Source organism: Carassius gibelio, chromosome A10 (genome assembly GCF_023724105.1).
Source record: "Carassius gibelio isolate Cgi1373 ecotype wild population from Czech Republic chromosome A10, carGib1.2-hapl.c, whole genome shotgun sequence".
NCBI lineage: Eukaryota > Metazoa > Chordata > Actinopteri > Cypriniformes > Cyprinidae > Carassius > Carassius gibelio.
The window spans coordinates 13,719,067-13,739,594 of record NC_068380.1 but is presented as its reverse complement, the minus strand read 5'-3'; the positions used below and the strand labels follow the sequence as shown (position 1 = coordinate 13,739,594).

Here is a 20,528-nt window from a genome sequence, read left to right as displayed (position 1 = left end):
GTTCGGATCACCAGTAGTTCTTTCGGACATTTCAATTCAATAAACCGGTTGAAGAAAACGGTTCACCGATTCTTTTGCGCTTGACGTAATGGCGTCATTGGCGATGATTGCCCTTCATTCAAGCCTTCGGTTTAAGTAGATCATTAATTTGCCAATTATTTACAATTAGCAGATGATTTTATTACTAATGAGATCAATAAAAGTAGTCAAAACTGACAAAAGAGCAATAAAATGCAAATGCTATGACAAGTCTTGGTTAGTCCAACGCTGCAAGTTTTTTTTTTTTTTAATTATAAATAAATGTGGGTGTGTATATATATATCAGTCAACATTTGTGGATCAAAAAGTTCATCAAAATTGTCCTAAGACAATGTCGCATTTTGGAAGGCACAACTAGCTTTACTCCATTGTTACCAGGTTATGAAGTAGACAGTCTGCTACAGTGATCTGGTGACGAGCATGAATTTGCATCAGACATCATAAGGAGAGAGAATAAGGATCTCCTCATAGCCCTGCAGATGATACAGCAGGAAAGAAACACATTTCAGAACGCAAAGGACCAACAGGGTAAAGGAGCTTTCTCAGCTCAAGCAACAGATGAAGCAGCTACAAATTCAGATGGATCATCAATGCTCAGGAAATCAGCCACCTTAACCTGTTGCCCTTCCAAGCCAGCATAGCTCCAGTCGCCCTATAACTGCACCATGTATCCAGCCACAGGCACGTTCTGTAGAAATGAGTAGCAAACCTGTACCAGCTCAGACTACAAATTGAGCATCAGACTGAGAACAAGTTTCGAAGCCCAACTCCAGTATCCACCCCCCTTACCAAACAGAGCGCCTCCTTCCATTATATGCCACAAACGGGTCAGAAATCCGATGTGCAATATTCCCATAGACAGGAACCTTCCAATTCTCCATATAGGGACTCTCAAGACACTGCCAGGCTTCCACAAATACCATGCTGGTCACCACCTCTGCCTGAGCTGTCGGGTCTCGGGGCTAATCACCTGCCTTTTTGGTGTGTGTTTGTGTGTGTGTTTGGATCGCTTGTCAGCTCACCGCGTCTACCTATTTGAGTTTTCCCCGCCCTCCTTGTTTCTGTGTTGTGAACCTTAATTGCTCGCCACCTGTTCCCTATGTTCTTCTAATTTTTTCCCTTTATCATTCCCTGTGTTTCTCTGTCTATTGTCAGACTGTTGTTACTCGTATCAATAGCTCCGATCTTCTAGCTGTTCTTGGCACTCACCTTGTCATGTCTTGTCCTTAGGCTCCAGTGTGTTTAGCTGATTTCTCTGCCCCCTGTTCTTACAAAACGCAGAGCTCTTGGTAGCTTCCAGTCCTCATCACTCCGGTCTCAGCGGTCACACGAATTACTGTGGAACGTTACTCATCGGCTTTGATTCATATGCTTCGACTATTCATCCAGTCACTATGAGTAATCCAGTGAATGTGACTCATCTGCTCTGCCTCCTCTGCTTTAAATAAAGCCTTGTGTAAACCCGCATTTGAATCCTGCCCATTTCTCCTGACATGAGCAAGAACTAATGTATCGAGGGTCCAACTTCTACGAACTCTGAATTCATAAAACCCAACCCAAGAGAGTTCTCGCAGCTGAAAATTGCTCTGGAGAATGTCCTCCTAGCTAATACAATGGAAAGGTTAAAATTTCAGATACTGATGGACTATCTGAAATTAGAGGAGGCTTTACTAATTGCTGACTCATACTGCCATTTTCAACATCCTTACACAAGGACAATGGCTGCTTTAGACCAACAGTATGACCAGCCACATCAACTGGCTCAACTGGCGCATTGCAGAGTTAATGGATGGCCCAAGCATAGCTAGTGGAAACCAGAAGGCCTTTCGATTTTTTGCACTTAAAGTCCATTCACTGGTTGGCATGCTGGAGCAGTTAGGCAGGAAGGGCACTCACAAGTTACAATGTGGTTATCATTTCTCTCAGCTGCTTGGGATGCTTCCCCATGACCTGAGATCCAGGTTTCGGAGGTTTGCACATCCATATGGTGTACCCATCCCTAATCTTCTGGATCTTGCAGAATGGCTGGAGTTTGAAATTGAAGTTCAAGAGGACACTACAAGGTTTGTAAGCAATCAGTGCAGAGGACCCTCAACATGAACAAGAGAGACTTTCAGAGGGTCTAAGCCAGCCACTAAAAGCACCACAATTTTACTGGGTACTGAGAAGGTGATAACTGAGTCTACACTGTCTACTCCACCATCTACCAGTTCTCTGAGACCCTACTGCCCCTACTGTGACAACAGTAAGGTCTCCCTCAACAACTGTAGCAACTTCAAACAGCTTACTAAAGGCAAAAACAAAGGTGGGTCAAAGACAATAATAGATGCTGGCGTTGAGATAAAACTCATAAGTCTGCAGAATGTAACCTGAAGATGCGCTGCAGACAGTGCAGCAATCGACACCTTATGGCTCTGCATGACATCAGTGCTGGGAAGCCAGAGAATCCAAAGCTTGTTAAAGATGAAACTGTTGATACCAACAGCTGCCTATTCAATTCCATTAATGAGATTCTCCTGATTCATAAACCGCCTACCAGCAGGAAGGTTCCACTTAAAATCAGCAAAGTGATTCTCAGAAATTGCAAGAGAAGGTTGAATGCATACGCAATCCAGGATGATGGATAGGAGAGAACTATCCTCCTCCACAGTACAGCTCAGCAGGACCAAGAGGCAGTGGATCTTCTGGAATAGAAGACAATAAGGGTTGAAGTGGAGGGTGTCAAATGATATGCAACCCCTCTCCTGCATGTAAAGAACATACCCAAACTCAAAGCACCTAAAGAAGCCGTCTTATTGCAGCCGAGGGCCACTGAAAGGAGACTGGCCAGAAATTCACAGCAAGCAGCCGCTTGTACCAAAGAGATTGCAAAACTGCTACAAGCAGGATATGTTAACAATTTACCTCAAGATTTTGTAACAGACACGTCTGGCTCTTGGTACATCCCACATCACATGGTGCAGCACAATGGGAAAAACAGGATAGTTTTCAACTGCTCATTCCAATATCATGGACAAAACCTGAATGAGCTTCTGCTCCCAGGACCAGTGTTGGGGCCATCTCTATATGCTGTGCTACTCAGATTCAGGGAACATTCAGTGGCAGTCAGCAGCGAGATCAAGGGGATGTTCCACCAAGTTAGACTGCTCCCAGAAGACAAACCACTCCTGTGTTTCCTCAGGAGAGATCTAAACACACAGGAACTACCCAGTGTGTACGAATGGCAGGTCCCTCCTTTCAGCACCACCTGCAGCCCCTGCTGCGCCGTCTTTGCACTCCAGAAACATGCCCTTGTTCATAGCCAGCCCGGAGATGATGTCCGTAATTCTGTGCTGAAATCCTTTTATGTAGATAACTGCTTACAAAGCTTCAATTCAGCAGAAGAGGCAAAGTGCTTTGTCGACAGAATCAGAAACCTGCTGGCCCTCCACAATTCCAAATCAGACAGTGCGGAACTCTGGATTGCGCAAGGCCGAAAAGACATCCATGAATCAACATTGGGGATCCTCTGGAACCATCAGTCTGACACAATCTCCTACAAATACCGTGCTAAGGACAGTTGTGAGACCACCATGCGCAGCATATATAGAGTGTACGTAGAGTACGACCTGTTAGGTTACCTCATCCCGTATACCACTCACACCAAGATCATTGTACAACATCTGTGGAATAACAAACAGGATTGGGATGATCCACACTTGCCTGCAGATCTGTTACAAACCTGGACTAAGTGGGAGGAGGAGTTACCAGCCCTACAAAATCATTCTTCCTATGTGTTACTATAGCCGCATCAAAGACACAGCAATGAGCCTAAGAGACATTCATGTTTTCTGTGATGCCTCCGAACGTGCATATGGCTCCGTGGCATATCTTTGAACAGAGGACCAACATGGGCAAACAGAGTTGGCTTTCCTAACAGCCAGATCCCATGTAGAACCAAGAAAATAACAATCTGTTCCACGACTGGAATTATGCGCTGCACTGACTGGAGATCAACTTGCCAAAGTACTCCAAACCAAGTTAAACCTAACCATACACCAAACGATCTTGTGGACTAGAGCTGTAATCAGGCCTTAAAAGTTAGGCCTAACAGGACCCGAGCCCAACAGGTTTCGGCCTGAGCCTGACAAGTAAAGTTTGATTAACAGCTTTTTAAGAGCCCAAACCCGTTTACATACCGACATTATTCAAATGTGTGCACGTACACAGCTCTTTTTCCTTGTGTCAAGAATGAGTAATTTACATATTTTAACAACTTATTCATAACTAACGACTTGACTAGGCCACTTGGAAGTTGGAATAAAGAAACAAAATAAGTCCTCTGTAACATTAGTATTTGTGGGGACTCGGTCGCAGAGATCCAGGATCTCACAGAGAAACACAGCTAGAAATATGTACCCCAATCCAGCTGATTACATGACTCGGAGAAGGAGTCTTTGAGAGCTTGGCCCGGAAAGTCACTGGTACCAAGGACCACTCTTCCTGAAAGATCCACCCAATCTGTGGCCTGAATGCCCCAGTTCAAATGAACTAGACAATAATGAACTTGGTATCTGTAAGGTTGGTACCTGCTCTCTTGTATGCTTTACATATTCTGATTTCAGTCAGTTTAAGACTCTAGAAGAGCTAATTGAGTCCACAGCTCTTCAAGGGTCTACTGATAGTAATCCCACAGCCAGTGACTACAGAAGAGCTGAGATTAGTGTTTTGCAGCAAGCACAGCAGGAATGTTTGACCAGACTTAGAGCAACTGAGGACTGGTAAACCACTTGTGTGCAACAGCAGACTAAGAGCACTAGCCCCAGAACTTGATGGCGAATCCCAATTAATCTGAGTCGGTGGACGTTTACAACATAGTCTCTACTTGGAGCCCAATAACATGCACCCTATTGTACTGGATCCAAGACACCCCATCACAAAACTTATCATCCAAAGTTGTGATTCTCAACTTTGTCATCCAGGTCCTGAGAGGGTGTTTGCTGAACTCTGCGGTACAAAACTGGGTTCTGCGTGGAAGAGAGGCCATCAAGCATTTTCAACGAGAGTGTGTGAAGTGTCAGAGATGGATAAAGAAACCAAAGGTGCCTAAAATGGTGGACCTTCCCCTCTTCTTTTCAAACCTGCCTTTTTCTCCACTGGCGTGGACTGCTTCAGTCATTATACTATCAGAACAGGTCAGCATAGTGAGAAGAAATGGGGAATAATATTCAAATGCCTCACTACAAGAACAGTATATATCGACATCCTCCACAGTCTGGAAACTGACTCCAGGCGGTTCACGACTAGACGGGGAAAACACCATTAACTTTTGTCAGACCAAGACACAAACTCAGCACAAAAAGGCACTTGAACTCCAAACTACTGGAATATGCGTCATGTTATGCTTCCGATCCTTACCCTATTACTCCAAATTATCTCCTAATGGGGCGGCCGGATGCATCACTCCCCCTGACAGTATACCCGCAATTGGAACTGATCAGTCAGCGTCGATGGCGCCACAGCCAAATCCTTGCGGACCAATTTTGGAGACATTGTCAAATTCCACCTCCCTGGTCTCCTAGGTCATCAAAAATGGCAAAAGGATACTTCACACATCCAGGTTCGCACTACGGTGCTGATCAACGATCCACAGCTACCCAGAGCTCTCTGGCCCGTGGGGAAAGTGTCGGAATTATAACCTGGAGCTGACACCAGAGTGAGGACAGGCAAAGTTCAGGTGGGAGAAAAGGCTTACACTAGACAGGTCACATGCCTTATACAATTACCTGCTATTTCTAATTAAAGTAATTGTAAATTCAACCATTAAAATAAGCCTTTTTGTATAAGTACATATTACCTTATGGAAATCTGGGGGTGGCTATAAAAAGGCTATGGGTTTCTATTATTCTAACTCTATTTTAAATCTCTCCTTCTACATGTTGAGACAAGTACATACACAGACCATTTCACCTGAGCGAATCAGCGTCCAGAAACCTTGACCATGTGATTCCCCCCACCCTCCCAGAGACTAAAGTTCAGTGCAGCGGGATACGGGTGGATGCTTAAGTTTCTGCAACATTATTGTTTGACATAGATCACCTTTTGGACAAAGTGTTGTGCGTGAATGCAAAAGTAAGTTTGAATCGCTAATTATATAGTCGATGAGAGACTTATTCACCTTTGTATACAAGTTATAATGTCCATGAGGTAACAATATCTATATATGTATGCGTGCATTCATAATTAGTGTATTACATTGTAAACATTGTAACCCTGTTGTTTATATGCTTATATACATATCTGGTGAGTGCTTGAGTAACATTTGTTGTTATTAGTACAAGGTAAGTTCCCGTTTGAAACAGGGTCCGCTGCATTTCTTTAAATAAAATGGTTAAACTATTATAAACATAAGGTGTCAAGTTACAGCTGTGCGCTGCTTATAATATAAAAATTACAGCCTGCCTTGTATTCTACATATCTTTTGCAAATAATGTTCATATTAATGTTTAATTATCAAGTTCAATTTATTGTCCTGTGTTGTTGCCAGTTTGTTGTGGTTAATTTTTACTGTTATCATGTATATTATGTATATTCATGTTCATGCCTGTGTTTTATTTTTTTGTGGAAAACCCACAGCCACGACACAACAGTCTGTTGAGTGGTGACAATAAATGGGTTAGTCTTATAAACCTAGTGCATCTTCGTTTCATCTCTAATCGGACAGTCTTTGGTGGGTCAGTACCCTGAGCAAGTAAATAGTTCTATTTGGTGAAGAGCTACAGAAGTAAACCAACTATTTTTATAATCTCATTTTGTCATTACATATTTTTGTGTTAAAATGATGTATAAAACATTAAATCTATTTTCATTACACAGTTGTAATTGCTATGTAAAAGCATGTACACAGGCCTACATCTAAAAGCAACTTCAGATACAGTTTCTATCTCTGAAAGCTTGATTAATACTGATTTAATTGGTAACAGCCTATTGTCATATTACATGTATTCTAATTTAACAGTAACATTTAATAATTTAACATTAAGGTTGACATACATATTTAGGCCTAATATGAAATTCTGTTTAAATCGTTAATAAAAATCAGTTGCACCTAATGGGAAAGTAAATTTAGATAAAATCATAAAGATAGAATCATCTCTGGTTTATTTCCAGTTAGTGAGTGCAGGTATGACATAACTTCATGAGATAAATGGATATTTCAATATTAAATAAAAAAATCGATTAGGATGAAACACTTTATATGCTGATTCATCACAAAGACAACATTCTTCTTTAGCCTATTCATTTATTTTATGTGAGGATTAAGAATCAAAAAATCTGCTGGGATAATTTGGAAGAATATAAATTATTAAAGAACTTATTTCAAAAATCTGCAATTAAAGTTATTTTCCTATAAACACATAGTTGCTGAATATAATTTTTATCTTGCTGCTGTCACACCTGGACTCATTTAGTGTGTTTTTGCCCGTGACCCAGTTTCTGTCTTTCCGTGTTTTGGTTTGATTAGTTCCCAGGTGTGTCTATTCTCTTCCTCATGTGTGTTAATTTAGTGATTCCATCCACCTGTGTTTCCCCATTATCCCCTGTACATAAGCCTTGTCCTTTCAGTTCTGTTTTGTCGAGTCTCCTCACTTGTGACTAACTTGCTACTTACGTGTGTCTACCTCTGTGCTCCATGTTGGATATCCCCTGTGTTGGATATATTAAAAGCCTTATTCCGTTTATCCTCCACTCCGTATTCCTTCAGGCAGCGTAAAACTGTGACAGAAGACCCGACCATAAAAAAAGAAAATAGAAAACTGCGTGTTTTTTCCCTCCGTTTTGTTTTTGTGTTTTCACAGTCTTTTATTTTCTTAGTTTCTATGGATCCCCTCTATCGTCCCGAATTCCTCATCCTCCTGCTGAAGCAGGAAGGACGTTCTCTCGAGGACCATACCAGACAGTTTCTTCTATTAGCTAATGCCACCAGCTACCCGGATGACGCGCTCTGCACCTTCTACAACACCAGCCTGAACTCCAAGTGCAGAGCGTTGTCGCCCGAAGATGGTCCTCGGGAGGATTTCGCCACATTCGTGGAGTGGACTCTGGCGAGAAATGGCTCACCTTTCACCGTCTGCCCGATAGTGGATCTCGCCAGTCCCACTCCCGACCCAGAGACCAGCCAGCCACCATCACGCCGCACGGAGCCAGCCCAGCCCTGAGTTTTCTGTCTCTCCGCTGGTTCCGCCCAGCCCTGAGTTTTCTGTTTCTCCGCTGGTTCCGCCCAGCCCTGAGTTCTCTGTCTCTCCGCTGGTTCCGCCCAGCCCTGAATCTTCTGTCTCTCCGCTGGTTCCGCCCAGCCCTGAATCTTCTGTCTCTCCGCTGGTTCTGCCCAGCCCTGAATCTTCTGTCTCTCCGCTGGTTCCGCCCAGCCCTGAATCTTCTGTGTGTCCGCTGGTTCCGCCCAGCTCTGAATCTTCTGTATCTCCTGTGTTCCCTCCCGGCCTCCCTCTCCCACCTCCTCCAGGACCTGCTGGTCCCTCTGCTCCACTTTCGCTGGTTCCGTCCAGTCCTGATCCTCCTGTCCTTCCTCCCATCCTTCTCCTCCTCCTAGACCAGCCAGTTCCTCGTCATCCCTGCTGGTGCCAGTCAGTCCCGCAGCTCACCCTCAGTCCGCGCCATCAGGGCGCGGTGGTTCGCCGCTGGACTGCCAGTCTCCAGCTCCGCCTTGGCGCGTTAAGGTCCTGTCTCCGCCTCCAGCCTCCGAGCCCTGGACTCCTCCTCGGTCCTTCGACCCAGCGGCTCCGCCTTGGCTCTTAGCTCCCTCGTCTTCACCGTGGCCTGTCATCCCACCTGCTCCACCGGGTTCCCTCGTCCCTCCGGCTCCACCTTGGTCAGTCGTCGACCATCCGCCGCCTCGGGACTCCTCTCCTCTGGTTCCACCTCGTCACTCCATCCCTCCGGCTCTGTCAGGCTCCTCCTTCCCTCCAGTTCCACCTCCATCCTCGGTCACTCCGGCTCCACAGCGGTCTGCCAGGACCCCGCCTCCGCCTTGGTCGCCTGAGCCTTCAGCTCCACCTAGGCCCTCCGGATCCTCGACGTCACCCTGGCTCTGCGGCTGTGCTGCTCCATCTTGGGCTCCTCACCCACCGGTGCAGTCTCCGCCTGTCGGCCCCCTGGTGTCATCGACCCTTCCTTCACCATGGCTCCTCCCGCAGTCGACCCCACCTTGGATCTCCGTCCTGGCTGGTCTCTGGTGGACCATCTGGCTCCTCCTGCTCCTGGCTCCTCCCTCCGTCGTCTCCTCCCTGGCTCCTCCTTCTGTGGTCCCTGTCTGCTGGCCCCCTCCTGGGAGTCCGGCCTCCACCGGAACCTCCTCCCAAGTTCCCACCCACGCCTCCCTCGGTTGTTTCTACGGTGCGAGGACGCACCTACCGGGAGGGGGGAGTACTGTCACACCTGGACTCATTTAGTGTGTTTTTGCCCGTGACCCAGTTTCTGTCTTTCCGTGTTTTGGTTTGATTAGTTCCCAGGTGTGTCTATTCTCTTCCTCATGTGTGTTAATTTAGTGATTCCATCCACCTGTGTTTCCCCATTATCCCCTGTACATAAGCCTTGTCCTTTCAGTTCTGTTTTGTCGGGTCTCCTCACTTGTGACTAACTTGCTACTTACGTGTGTCTACCTCTGTGCTCCATGTTGGATATCCCCTGTGTTGGATATATTAAAAGCCTTATTCCGTTTATCCTCCACTCCGTATTCCTTCAGGCAGCGTAAAACTGTGACAGCTGCCTTTCCAACCTAAAGAAATAGGCAGCTGAATTCTGCTCACCCTCCTCTAGCCAATTCAGGCAATATCTGATAAAGCCATGCTAAGGATTAGACAAAACACAAGGAATAAATTAATATTAATAAATGTAACTGTAAAAATAATGTAAATGTAATTTCATAGTTCTGTACATATTTGTTGACATGCCCTAGAACTGTTTGTATTGCAAAAAGATCTTACATTTTAAAGTATAGCTGTGCAATAAAGCTGATCTATTCTATAAATTCAGTATAGTGAAAGTGTGCAATATATTTGACTAATTGTCAGGTAAAATACAATTACAGACATTACAGTTTTTCCACCATTGCCTTTTTAATTGCATTGTTACCTTTAAAATTGTTATATTGCAAACATATTCCATCTTTATTTGACCGTCGAACTCTAGCACTCTCTATTCTATTCTATTCTTAGATATTTTATCGATTTTAATTTATTTATTTTAAAAAAAGAAAACACTGATGACCTAATGTAAATGTATTTAATTAATGATCTACTTAAAGTGGTTAGCGTTATTTCAAAGAACATTTAAACCATCTCTGATTTTTCTTATATCGTGTTTGAGCTCTGCTTTAACACTGGGTTTTGTTATAGACCTAAACCATAAATATTCGACTGAAACTTGTCTATTAATATCTGTTTGCATGAACTTTAACTTTGAACCTTTAACTTTGAAACTTTTAACTGTTACCCCGCCTTCTACTCCTCAAACCAAGTACTTTCTATGGTGTCATTCGGCGAAAACACGAAAGAACATTCTGCTTTGCGAGTTACCCATCGCGTGTTGGTAGTGGCGTACACGTGTGCCACAGTTTGCTTTGCCGATTGCAAAACAGGATGGGTAAACAGTTTGCCAGAATATACCCTGACCCATCCGCCCCCTTCACAGCCATTCAGATCATTTCTTAGGAAAAGAAACAAGGGAAATGTGTTGGTATCATGAAACTTTGAAAGAATTGGCAGTGGCGTATACAGTGAGAGTGTGTGTCTCGTTACTGATAAGAACTGACAGTTTCAGCCAATACTGATAGTTCTTATCAGAACTGACAGTTTCAGCCAATACAGCCGTCCCACAGCAAACAACAGAGGAGAAATCCATATTGATTCGAGGCAGCTGACTCAAAGACATGACCGAAGTTCATATTAGTGACACATTATTCAACTGTTTTGGTGACCAAGCATTTATTTTCGAAAGGCCTTCAAAATGGGGGATTATGCTCGCTAAATCTCCGCAGTAAACAGCTTTGTGTGTAGTGTGTGTGAGTGATTACCGGCAGTGAGTTTTCCGATCCAGAACACGTAATTGCTTCTGACTCATATGAAACCTGCAAGTGTGCTGATAAAGACAATCAGTGTGCATGTTTGTCAAGGGGGGGGGGGGGGGTCATTCTTTATTTAGCTACATAAATTACAAGGAATTATGAAATCGGAATGGAATTTTTGCTTTGTCATTCTGAAACTTTATTTATCGTTCTCTGTTTTTTCTGTATCGGGTTCGTTTTTTTCTTGTAGCTCTGGAGCATGGAGCAGAGGAGTAAAGCTCATGTAGCGGTGATAGGAGGCGGGCCAGCGGGCCTTTGTGCTGCTCGACATATCCTGTCTAGGCCCGAGGCCTTTGATACACCCGTGGTGTATGAAATGACCGATCATTTGGGTGGGACGTGGTTATATGAGGAACGAATGGGTACATATGACAATGGATATCCCATCCACAGCAGTATGTATAGAGATCTCAGGTAAAGAGCCAAAAGTTGTTCCTATCCCTGCCGAAAATAGACCCCTTAATCACCTGCGTCACTGTGACATCACCGCTCTAGCTGGAGGCAAAACATTAGGCAGAACTCATAGCAGGTGCGCTAAAAGTTTGAGGTTTTGACTTTAAAATGTCTTCTTGTTGTGTTTTTGGCTGCCAGAATAGAAGGAACAGCACTTTTGTTTCAAAACTAAAGTTTTACTGGATCCCGGCAGACATTCCTTCACAGAAATCAAGAAGAAAATTGTGGTTGAATGCAATACAGACTGGACGGAGATGATCATAAATAATGCTCGTGTTTGCAGTGCACACTTCATATCAGGTAAAATAATCTATGCATATGAAGTGGTGTGTTGGTTTTATCTAGTAAATCAGCAAGTTTCAGTTTTATTGAGAGTGAGGAGTCAAGTGCCGATTTGGGTTGATTTGGGAGGGGTCTGAGCCGGTCGGCCATGACGGTAGGACACGCTATCTGTTGCCAGGGTCAACGCCTTCAGAACTGCACAGAGGTGCCACTAAACATTTCAGAGCGCTTTCGTTTTTGCGCATTATGTAGGCGGAACAGAGACGGATCTACGAATACGAGAAAGAAAAGGGAGAAAGTAAAGCAATGCAAAAAGATAAGGCGAAAGAAAGGGGACCTTACAGGAACAAGCTCACACCAATCGCAAAACAGCGGTATTTGGAGGAGCTCTCAGGCATCCAAAATATCGACCCATACGAGCTCCCTGCAGCGGCACAGAGACCAGGACCATTTACCTCCATGCTCACATATGGACATTGTGAATTATATTGTTTACGATGTAAGTCACCTTGCATTCACACTGTTACTGGCTTGCAATCACATCTTACATCTTGCAATCACACATTTAACTAGCCAACCCAGAACTGGTTTGTCCACTTTGCAGCCCCCAACACAAAAACCTGGTACAATATGTGTCATTGGGCTAAAATCAAATTATAACTAAACATACACAGCATTAGCCTACATCAAAACATGTTGAAAACGTTTGTGTACATTGAACATCTCCTTACAATCTAGTGTTTACGAAACAGTCGCAGTTATTTAAGTTGCTTTGTCATTTTGGTCTAGAAGTGCCTGCTAAATGCAATGTGTAATTACAACACGCTAAAACGCATGTGAATAAACTTACTTTATTCACAACGACCATATATGTGCGTGGAGGTAAATGGGATGCTCGTACGGGTCTATAGTCCGCCATTTTGCGTTTGGTGTAACCTAAAAAAAAATGTATTCCATTGTTCCTATGTGTTCCAAATGCCATGTGAGGTACTGGAGCAGTGTTTAACGCAGCAGTAACTTACAGGCATGGTAAAACAGTGCAGAATTGCGAGAACCTCCTCTACTACCGAGTTAAAAACACACGTAATGTTTCGGCGCCAGTGTCGCCAACCTTCAGCGCACTAGCTAGTTTAAATGTTAAACAAACATACAGCGATAGATGTGTGCGCCATCCTTTGAATGGTCTCTTAAAATAACACACATTGCTAAACATAGTTAGCCCAGCGATAGGTTACATTAGAAAATAAGCCTTGACAAAATTCCCCAAACCACCCAAAAGTAATTCATATGGCCGTATGGCATAGGAGTCACGTTGCCTGCTTCCATCCATGAGAGTTAATTTACAAAAATAGCTGTCACGGTCCCGCAGAGTCAGGGACTGTACATATTCGGACAGTTCTGAACCTTCTTCTGCATCCATGTTTAATAAATCCCTCCTAAAACGTGCTAGTTTACGCATGTCAACATTGCGTCTGTGCCTCTTTTTGCCTCCAGCTAAGCCCCGCCCACACGGACACGTTGCAATGTTTACAAACTTTTAAGGGGTCTATAAAAACAACTTATTAAACGTGCCTTTAAGATGTTTTTGTGACTTTCAAGCTGGATGTTTAAGTTGTTTGTTTTTGTTGTTTTTGAGTAGGGGATTTATGTATGTAAATTTGTATACATTTTATAACTTTATGTACTATAAAAACTCATATCTGTTTCAAGAACCAATTTGCCTAAGGAGATTATGATGTTCCCTGATTTTCCCTTTGATGACCACCTTCCTTCTTTTTTGCACCATACGTCAGTTCAGCAGTATTTGGAAAAATACTGTGAGAGACATGACATTGCTCGTCATATCAAGGTATATATGTCTGTCTTAATTCTAAATTCTGTGTTTGGAATAAACTAGAACATTTGAAAAATTGAAAAAATGAAAAATTGCTGAACAAGTTTGGAGGAATGTAGCATTAAATAATATCTTATCAGTGGATATGACTGCCCACTGCTCCGAGCATGTGTTCACTACTGTGTGGGTGCACTTTGGATGGGTTAAATGCAGAGCACGAATTCTGAATATTGATCACCATACTTGGCTGTATGTCACATCACTTCATGAGAGTCATCACAAAATAATACATAAAAGCATCACAAAAGTAATCGACACGACTCCAGTTCATCGTTAAACTATTGTTAAAAACCAGCCCATCACTATCTCTGTGACTGTAAATTCTGCAAAACCAAATGTCTTTAGATATTTGAGGATTGGAACAGAAAAAAAAATCATAATAATGAGAGAAACTGATAGAATTGGAAATTGTGCATGTATGAGAGGTAGTATAAAAATATACAGTCTTGTTCAAAATAATAGCAGTACAATGTGACTAACCAGAATAATCAAGGTTTTTAGTATATTTTTTATTGCTACGTGGCAAACAAGTTACCAGTAGGTTCAGTAGATTCTCAGAAAACAAATGAGACCCAGCATTCATGATATGCACGCTCTTAAGGCTGTGCAATTGGGCAATTAGTTGAATTAGTTGAAAGGGGTGTGTTCAAAAAAATAGCAGTGTGGCATTCAATCACTGAGGTCATCAATTTTGTGAAGAAACAGGTGTGAATCAGGTGGCCCCTATTTAAGGATGAAGCCAACACTTGTTGAACATGCATTTGAAAGCTGAGGAAAATGGGTCGTTCAAGACATTGTTCAGAAGAACAGCGTACTTTGATTAAAAAGTTGATTAGAGAGGGGAAAACCTATAAAGAGGTGCAAAAAATGATAGGCTGTTCAGCTAAAATGATCTCCAATGCCTTAAAATGGAGAGCAAAACCAGAGAGACGTGGAAGAAAACGGAAGACAACCATCAAAATGGATAGAAGAATAACCAGAATGGCAAAGGCTCAGCCAATGATCACCTCCAGGATGATCAAAGACAGTCTGGAGTTACCTGTAAGTACTGTGACAGTTAGAAGACGTCTGTGTGAAGCTAATCTATTTTCAAGAATCCCCCGCAAAGTCCCTCTGTTAAAAAAAAGGCATGTGCAGAAGAGGTTACAATTTGCCAAAGAACACATCAACTGGCCTAAAGAGAAATGGAGGAACATTTTGTGGACTGATGAGAGTAAAATTGTTCTTTTTGGGTCCAAGGGCCACAGGCAGTTTGTGAGACGACCCCCAAACTCTGAATTCAAGCCACAGTACACAGTGAAGACAGTGAAGCATGGAGGTGCAAGCATCATGATATGGGCATGTTTCTCCTACTATGGTGTTGGGCCTATTTATCGCATACCAGGGATCATGGATCAGTTTGCATATGTTAAAATACTTGAAGAGGTCATGTTGCCCTATGCTGAAGAGGACATGCCCTTGAAATGGTTGTTTCAACAAGACAATGACCCAAAACACACTAGTAAACGGGCAAAGTCTTGGTTCCAAACCAACAAAATTAATGTTATGGAGTGGCCAGCCCAATCTCCAGACCTTAATCCAATTGAGAACTTGTGGGGTGATATCAAAAATGCTGTTTCTGAAGCAAAACCAAGAAATGTGAATGAATTGTGGAATGTTGTTAAAGAATCATGGAGTGGAATAACAGCTGAGAGGTGCCACAAGTTGGTTGACTCCATGCCACACAGATGTCAAGCAGTTTTAAAAAACTGTGGTCATACAACTAAATATTAGTTTAGTGATTCACAGGATTGCTAAATCCCAGAAAAAAAAAAATGTTTGTACAAAATAGTTTTGAGTTTGTACAGTCAAAGGTAGACACTGCTATTTTTTTGAACACACCCCTTTCAACTAATTGCCCAATTGCACAGCCTTAAGAGCGTGCATATCATGAATGCTGGGTCTTGTTTGTTTTCTGACAATCTACTGAACCTACTGGTAACTTGTTTGCCACGTAGCAATAAAAAATATACTAAAAACCTTGATTATTCTGGTTAGTCACATTGTACTGCTATTATTTTGAACAAGACTGTATATATTGACTTGATTTCACACATTATATTATATTATCATTGTCTTTGAAATTGAGGGTAAATCATCATGTTACAAATGCTATTTGGCATGTGTCCTATTAATTTAAATCTGAGAAACCAACGCATCACTCAGTAAATCTGTAATTTACTGACATCTCTTATTCCACCACCTATATAAAACTTTAAATAAACCGTATTAGTCAAATAAAAATGGCTATTGGGGGAATATTGTTATAGAACCGCTTGTGGCCAAAAAAATGTAGATAATTATGGATTGTCTCTTTGATAGGGTATCTAGGGGTCACTGACATCACTGGCATCAATGTCAGTACAAAATCCAAGGACCCATCAAGTGTGTTTCAAGACCACAGTAGAAACATTCTCAGTGTTACTAAGTATTTTTCTTACCAACGGAAGCAAGAATATTGCTTATGACAGACTGCTTTGTCCCTCACAGTTCAACACCGTGGTGGAAAAGGTGAAGCCCATCTCCATGGAGACGGAGACGGGGGGAGCTGTGACGTGGGAGGTAATTTCACGCAGCACATGTGGAGACCAGAACAAGAAGACATTCGACTCGGTGTTTGTCTGTAACGGGTGAGGGATGCCATCTTAAAGAGTCCTTTTATCTCCCAGACATGCTCAAATGGACATAACAGCATCTAATCTCTGCGTTGATGTTCTAAATGCATAGCATTATTCAAATAGTGGCATGTTCATTTGCCCCATAATATACCCAGAGGCTTTTATCTGGCTGAATTCTCGCTGAGGTGATGTGAATGGGTATTATGTTATGCATTCATGTGGCATTTCTGTGAGGGAATTCAGAAGACTACAGGAGCCCTTTAGCGTCTCAGCGCTGACTCATATTTCCTTGCTCTTTCTGCAGGCATTACTCCGACCCCCACCTGCCCTACATTCCTGGAATAGAGCATTTTAAAGGTACAACAAATGATCACTGATCACAACAAATGCATAACCTTGAAAGCCCCAACCATTAGTCTCATTACATCCCTACATCTCCCCTTTTATCTCTCTGTCTCTCATCTTCTTACATTTATCTTTACCTTCTTCCACTGCTGCTTTGCAGGGAAAGTCTTACACAGCCACTGGTACCGCTATCCAGAGCCCTTCGCCAACAAGTCCGTTGTGGTGTTGGGGGCCAGAGCATCCGGTGTGGATATTTCCATTGAGATAGCCCAAGTTAATGCTCAGGTTTGTGGCTTAGCTTCCTTTTTTACAATGTCACATACTACTTTAAGTGCATGCCACAGCTTTATTTGGTTGTAAATTAAAGGGTTGGTCACCTGAAAACGAACATCTATCATTATTTACTCACCCTTCATGTTGTTCCAGAGCCAAATGACTTTCATTCCTCTGTGGAACACAAAAGAGCACATTAAAGTGATGTGCAATATTCAAAACAGTGAAGTTTTAGTATTCTTCATATGCTATTATAGGTTTTATTAATATTTTATTAATTTGGTTAGATTTTAATATTTCCCTTTTTTTCTATAGCTACTATATATTGTATTTTACTGTACATATGTATTTTATTACTTATTGCTTTAGAAAATAAGCATGGATGAAAATACTTTTTTATTTTAAATAAATATGAATGATATGTTGCATTAGCAAATAGCTGAAATAAAACAAGTTTAAGTTTATATATATATATATATATATATATATATATATATATATATATATATATATATATATATATATATATATATATATATATATATTATAATTATTTTTATTTTTATTTTTATTTTATTTTATTATTTATTTAATTTTGTCTTTTTAAGTTGACGCTTTTATATAATATATATATATATATATATATATATATATATATATATATATATATATATATATATATATATATATATATATATATATATATATATATATATAAAATATATATATAAAAATCACAGGTATAATTTATTTAACAATAATAACACTGATTCAAGGACTTCTGAAGCCATAAAAGTATAACAGTCCCATATTTAAAGTTGACATGGAGTGAAAATTCACCCTATTCTATTTTATAATGCATATTATAGATCCAATAATTGAATCTGCTTAAATACCACGCCTGCAAGCTCACGTTCATCTGCCTCCACTTTTGAGTGCAACATGAATCTCTGAAACAACCAATGGACAAAACCAAATCTACACCCTACTTTTTTTTCTTTTCTTTTTTCTCCATATCTTGTTTCACTCGGATGAACAATATGGAAGAAAAGATCTGTCACTACTTCCATCTCATTGTGACACTAAACCTTCCCACCAATCCATTTTTATTGTCTCAAAAAGTTATATGAATATTCTCCTTTTGGGTTTCGCAAAAGAAAGTCGTCATGACTTTGGATTAATTCTATCCTTCTATCCATCTCAGTGGTAAAAATTTAAATTCTTAATCACTTCCGATTAGTCTCTAGTATCTGAGTGGAGTGAAAAGTGATGCTTGGCCTCACTGATAAGTGACTGAGATTGAGTTAATGTTTTCTCTATTTCTCATCCACAAATGTTTTTCTCAATCTAGGTGATTCTAAGTCATTGCACACCACCCATGTCCTTACCTCCACATCTGGGTATCCAGCAGGCTAGTGCTGTCATTGGGGTTTCAGAGGATGGATCTTTACAGTTCCAGGACGGATCAGTGACCCAGGCTGATATTCTTCTGTTCTGTACAGGATACAAACTTAACTTCCATTTCCTTTGTCCATCAGACCTAGGACTGGATGTACAGGATTTTTTTGTGACTCCACTGTACAAGTACTTGCTGCCCCCTGGTTTCCCTTCAATTTTCTTTATAGGCATTTGCAAACTTATTTGCCCTTTCATACATTTTGACTGTCAGGTGAGCAGAGATTAATCACGGTAAGGTTTGAATACAGTTTGAATACTGATTGTGATTTATTCTCACTTTAATGTTCCTGTTTTTATCAATAGGTTAAGTTCGCTCTTGCTGTCCTGGAGGGCTCAGTCGAGCTGCCCACCCAGGAAGAGATGGAGAAGGAGGTGCAGAGAGAGATGCAACGAAAACAAGACACAGGTGTGCAGGTGAAGCACCTGCTCAATTTGGACAAAGATCAGTGGGATTATTACAAGGATCTGGCCAAGGTGGGCCGATTCACACCTCCTCAGCCAGTATTTCAGAGTCTCTATGAAGAGGTGCGCAGACAGAGGCAGAAAGACCCACAGAAATACAGACAGATCAACTATAAGCTCATTGATGCCACACAGTGGGAGATTTTGGAAGCTCCACCAGAACAGACTGGTGTTACAGTCCAGAACAGAGTTTAGCAACAGTCTTGAGGCTAAATGAATGATATTTACACTGTTTTGATTTATTTTTCTAGGGACAAAAATCTGTAGAAATGTGGAAGAAAGAAAATAAAAACTCTTACAACTCTTACAAAAATTACATTTTAGAATTACTGTTGTCTGATTTTGCTCTATTTCATCAGCAAAAATAGTTCCAAAGTAACAGCTAAACTGCTGCGCATCTCCATTCAAACACAGAAGTGTTTGGTTTATGGATCAGTCTGCACTTTTGAACGAATCTAGTGAGTAAATGATTCAGTCACTCATTCACACGCTTGGATATGTATACGTAGGTGCCTCATTAGCAACTGTTTCTATAACCCACTATATGTAAGCTGTCCGGCACCATATTGGAAGGGTCAACTTGACATTATTCACCATAATGATCAATCAATATTCTAAGATGCCACAATCCTTACATATCTATGGTTCCGCTGTCCTGACATGTTATCCTACTCGTCAGATTTTCCTACCAGGGACTGCACATGCGCACATCAATATTGCGTCCTTTTTCTCATGCTGAACAACAATATTTAATATATCTGCATTATTGTAAGGGTATGTTTAGGGTTGGGGCAGGTGTAGACATTAATAAACTTAATCTAATAGATAGGAAAAAATTATTTATTGTTGGTTTCCTGTAGCTGTATCAGTTCTAGCTACGACCACGAATATAACACATAATTACTGTATTTGCATTACTGTTAGGGTAGGTTTAGGGTTGTGGTAGGTGTAGACGTTAATAAACCATAACTTTACAGGTTTTTTTGTTGTTGTCGAAATATACTACCCACTGTTTTAATGGGAGGTAGCAAAATCTGACAGGGTAGGACAAATAAACAGAACACCGTCTCTCTCTCGTATTCTCACCTGTGAAAGGTTATCCTTTTTCTTCAGGATTTTAATCCCAGAGGTTTTTACAACCACTGGCAGGGCAGGAATGTGGAAAATCATTAAATATTAATTGATTATTGTGGTGAATGACATCAAGTTGACCACTGCAAGATTAGTGGTCGCGTCTACGTGCTTAGAGCTGTTAAATGATCTACCTATACATATCTGTGTTCACAAGGACAGCCACTTTCTTAGTTTCTGAATGAATCGATTGAATAAATGATTCTGTGACAAAAACAGTGACCTGCCGCCACCTACTGGCCCTTTTATTTTCATTTAGGTATCATTTCAGTACTCCAAATCGTTTAATATTTCTGTATTCAAATTTAAAATGTTTCTATTTAATCTTTATATTTAAAGCATTAATCTCATAACACTGCTATGGATTGAAATGCATTCATGCCACTTCTGAGCCTCTTAAACAATTTATTGT

General features: G+C 41.4%; 1 protein-coding gene across 1 annotated transcript; it reads left to right on the top strand.

Annotated features, from left to right (window-relative positions):
• The first annotated feature begins 6,053 nt into the window (after positions 1-6,053).
• LOC128021254 (uncharacterized) lies at positions 6,054-19,301 on the top strand. Its single transcript, XM_052608321.1, has 8 exons — positions 6,054-6,150; positions 11,352-11,575; positions 13,607-13,745; positions 16,320-16,459; positions 16,752-16,804; positions 16,953-17,077; positions 18,417-18,734; positions 18,827-19,301. The coding sequence occupies exons 2-8, from the start codon at positions 11,361-11,363 to the stop codon at positions 19,178-19,180; spliced, it is 1,344 nt and encodes a 447-aa protein (XP_052464281.1). The 5' UTR covers positions 6,054-6,150; positions 11,352-11,360; the 3' UTR covers positions 19,181-19,301.
• Positions 19,302-20,528: the final 1,227 nt, after the last annotated feature.

What these genes read in the sequence shown, in the direction of transcription:
- LOC128021254 (XM_052608321.1), top strand. Translation starts at nt 11,361, where the DNA reads ATGGAGCAGAGGAGTAAAGCTCATGTAGCGGTGATAGGAGGCGGGCCA. An exon ending in ACATTGCTCGTCATATCAAG is followed by an intron (nt 13,746 to 16,319) that starts GTATATATGTCT and finishes TGTCCCTCACAG; the next exon opens with TTCAACACCGTGGTGGAAAA. An exon ending in TGGAATAGAGCATTTTAAAG is followed by an intron (nt 16,805 to 16,952) that starts GTACAACAAATG and finishes GCTGCTTTGCAG; the next exon opens with GGAAAGTCTTACACAGCCAC.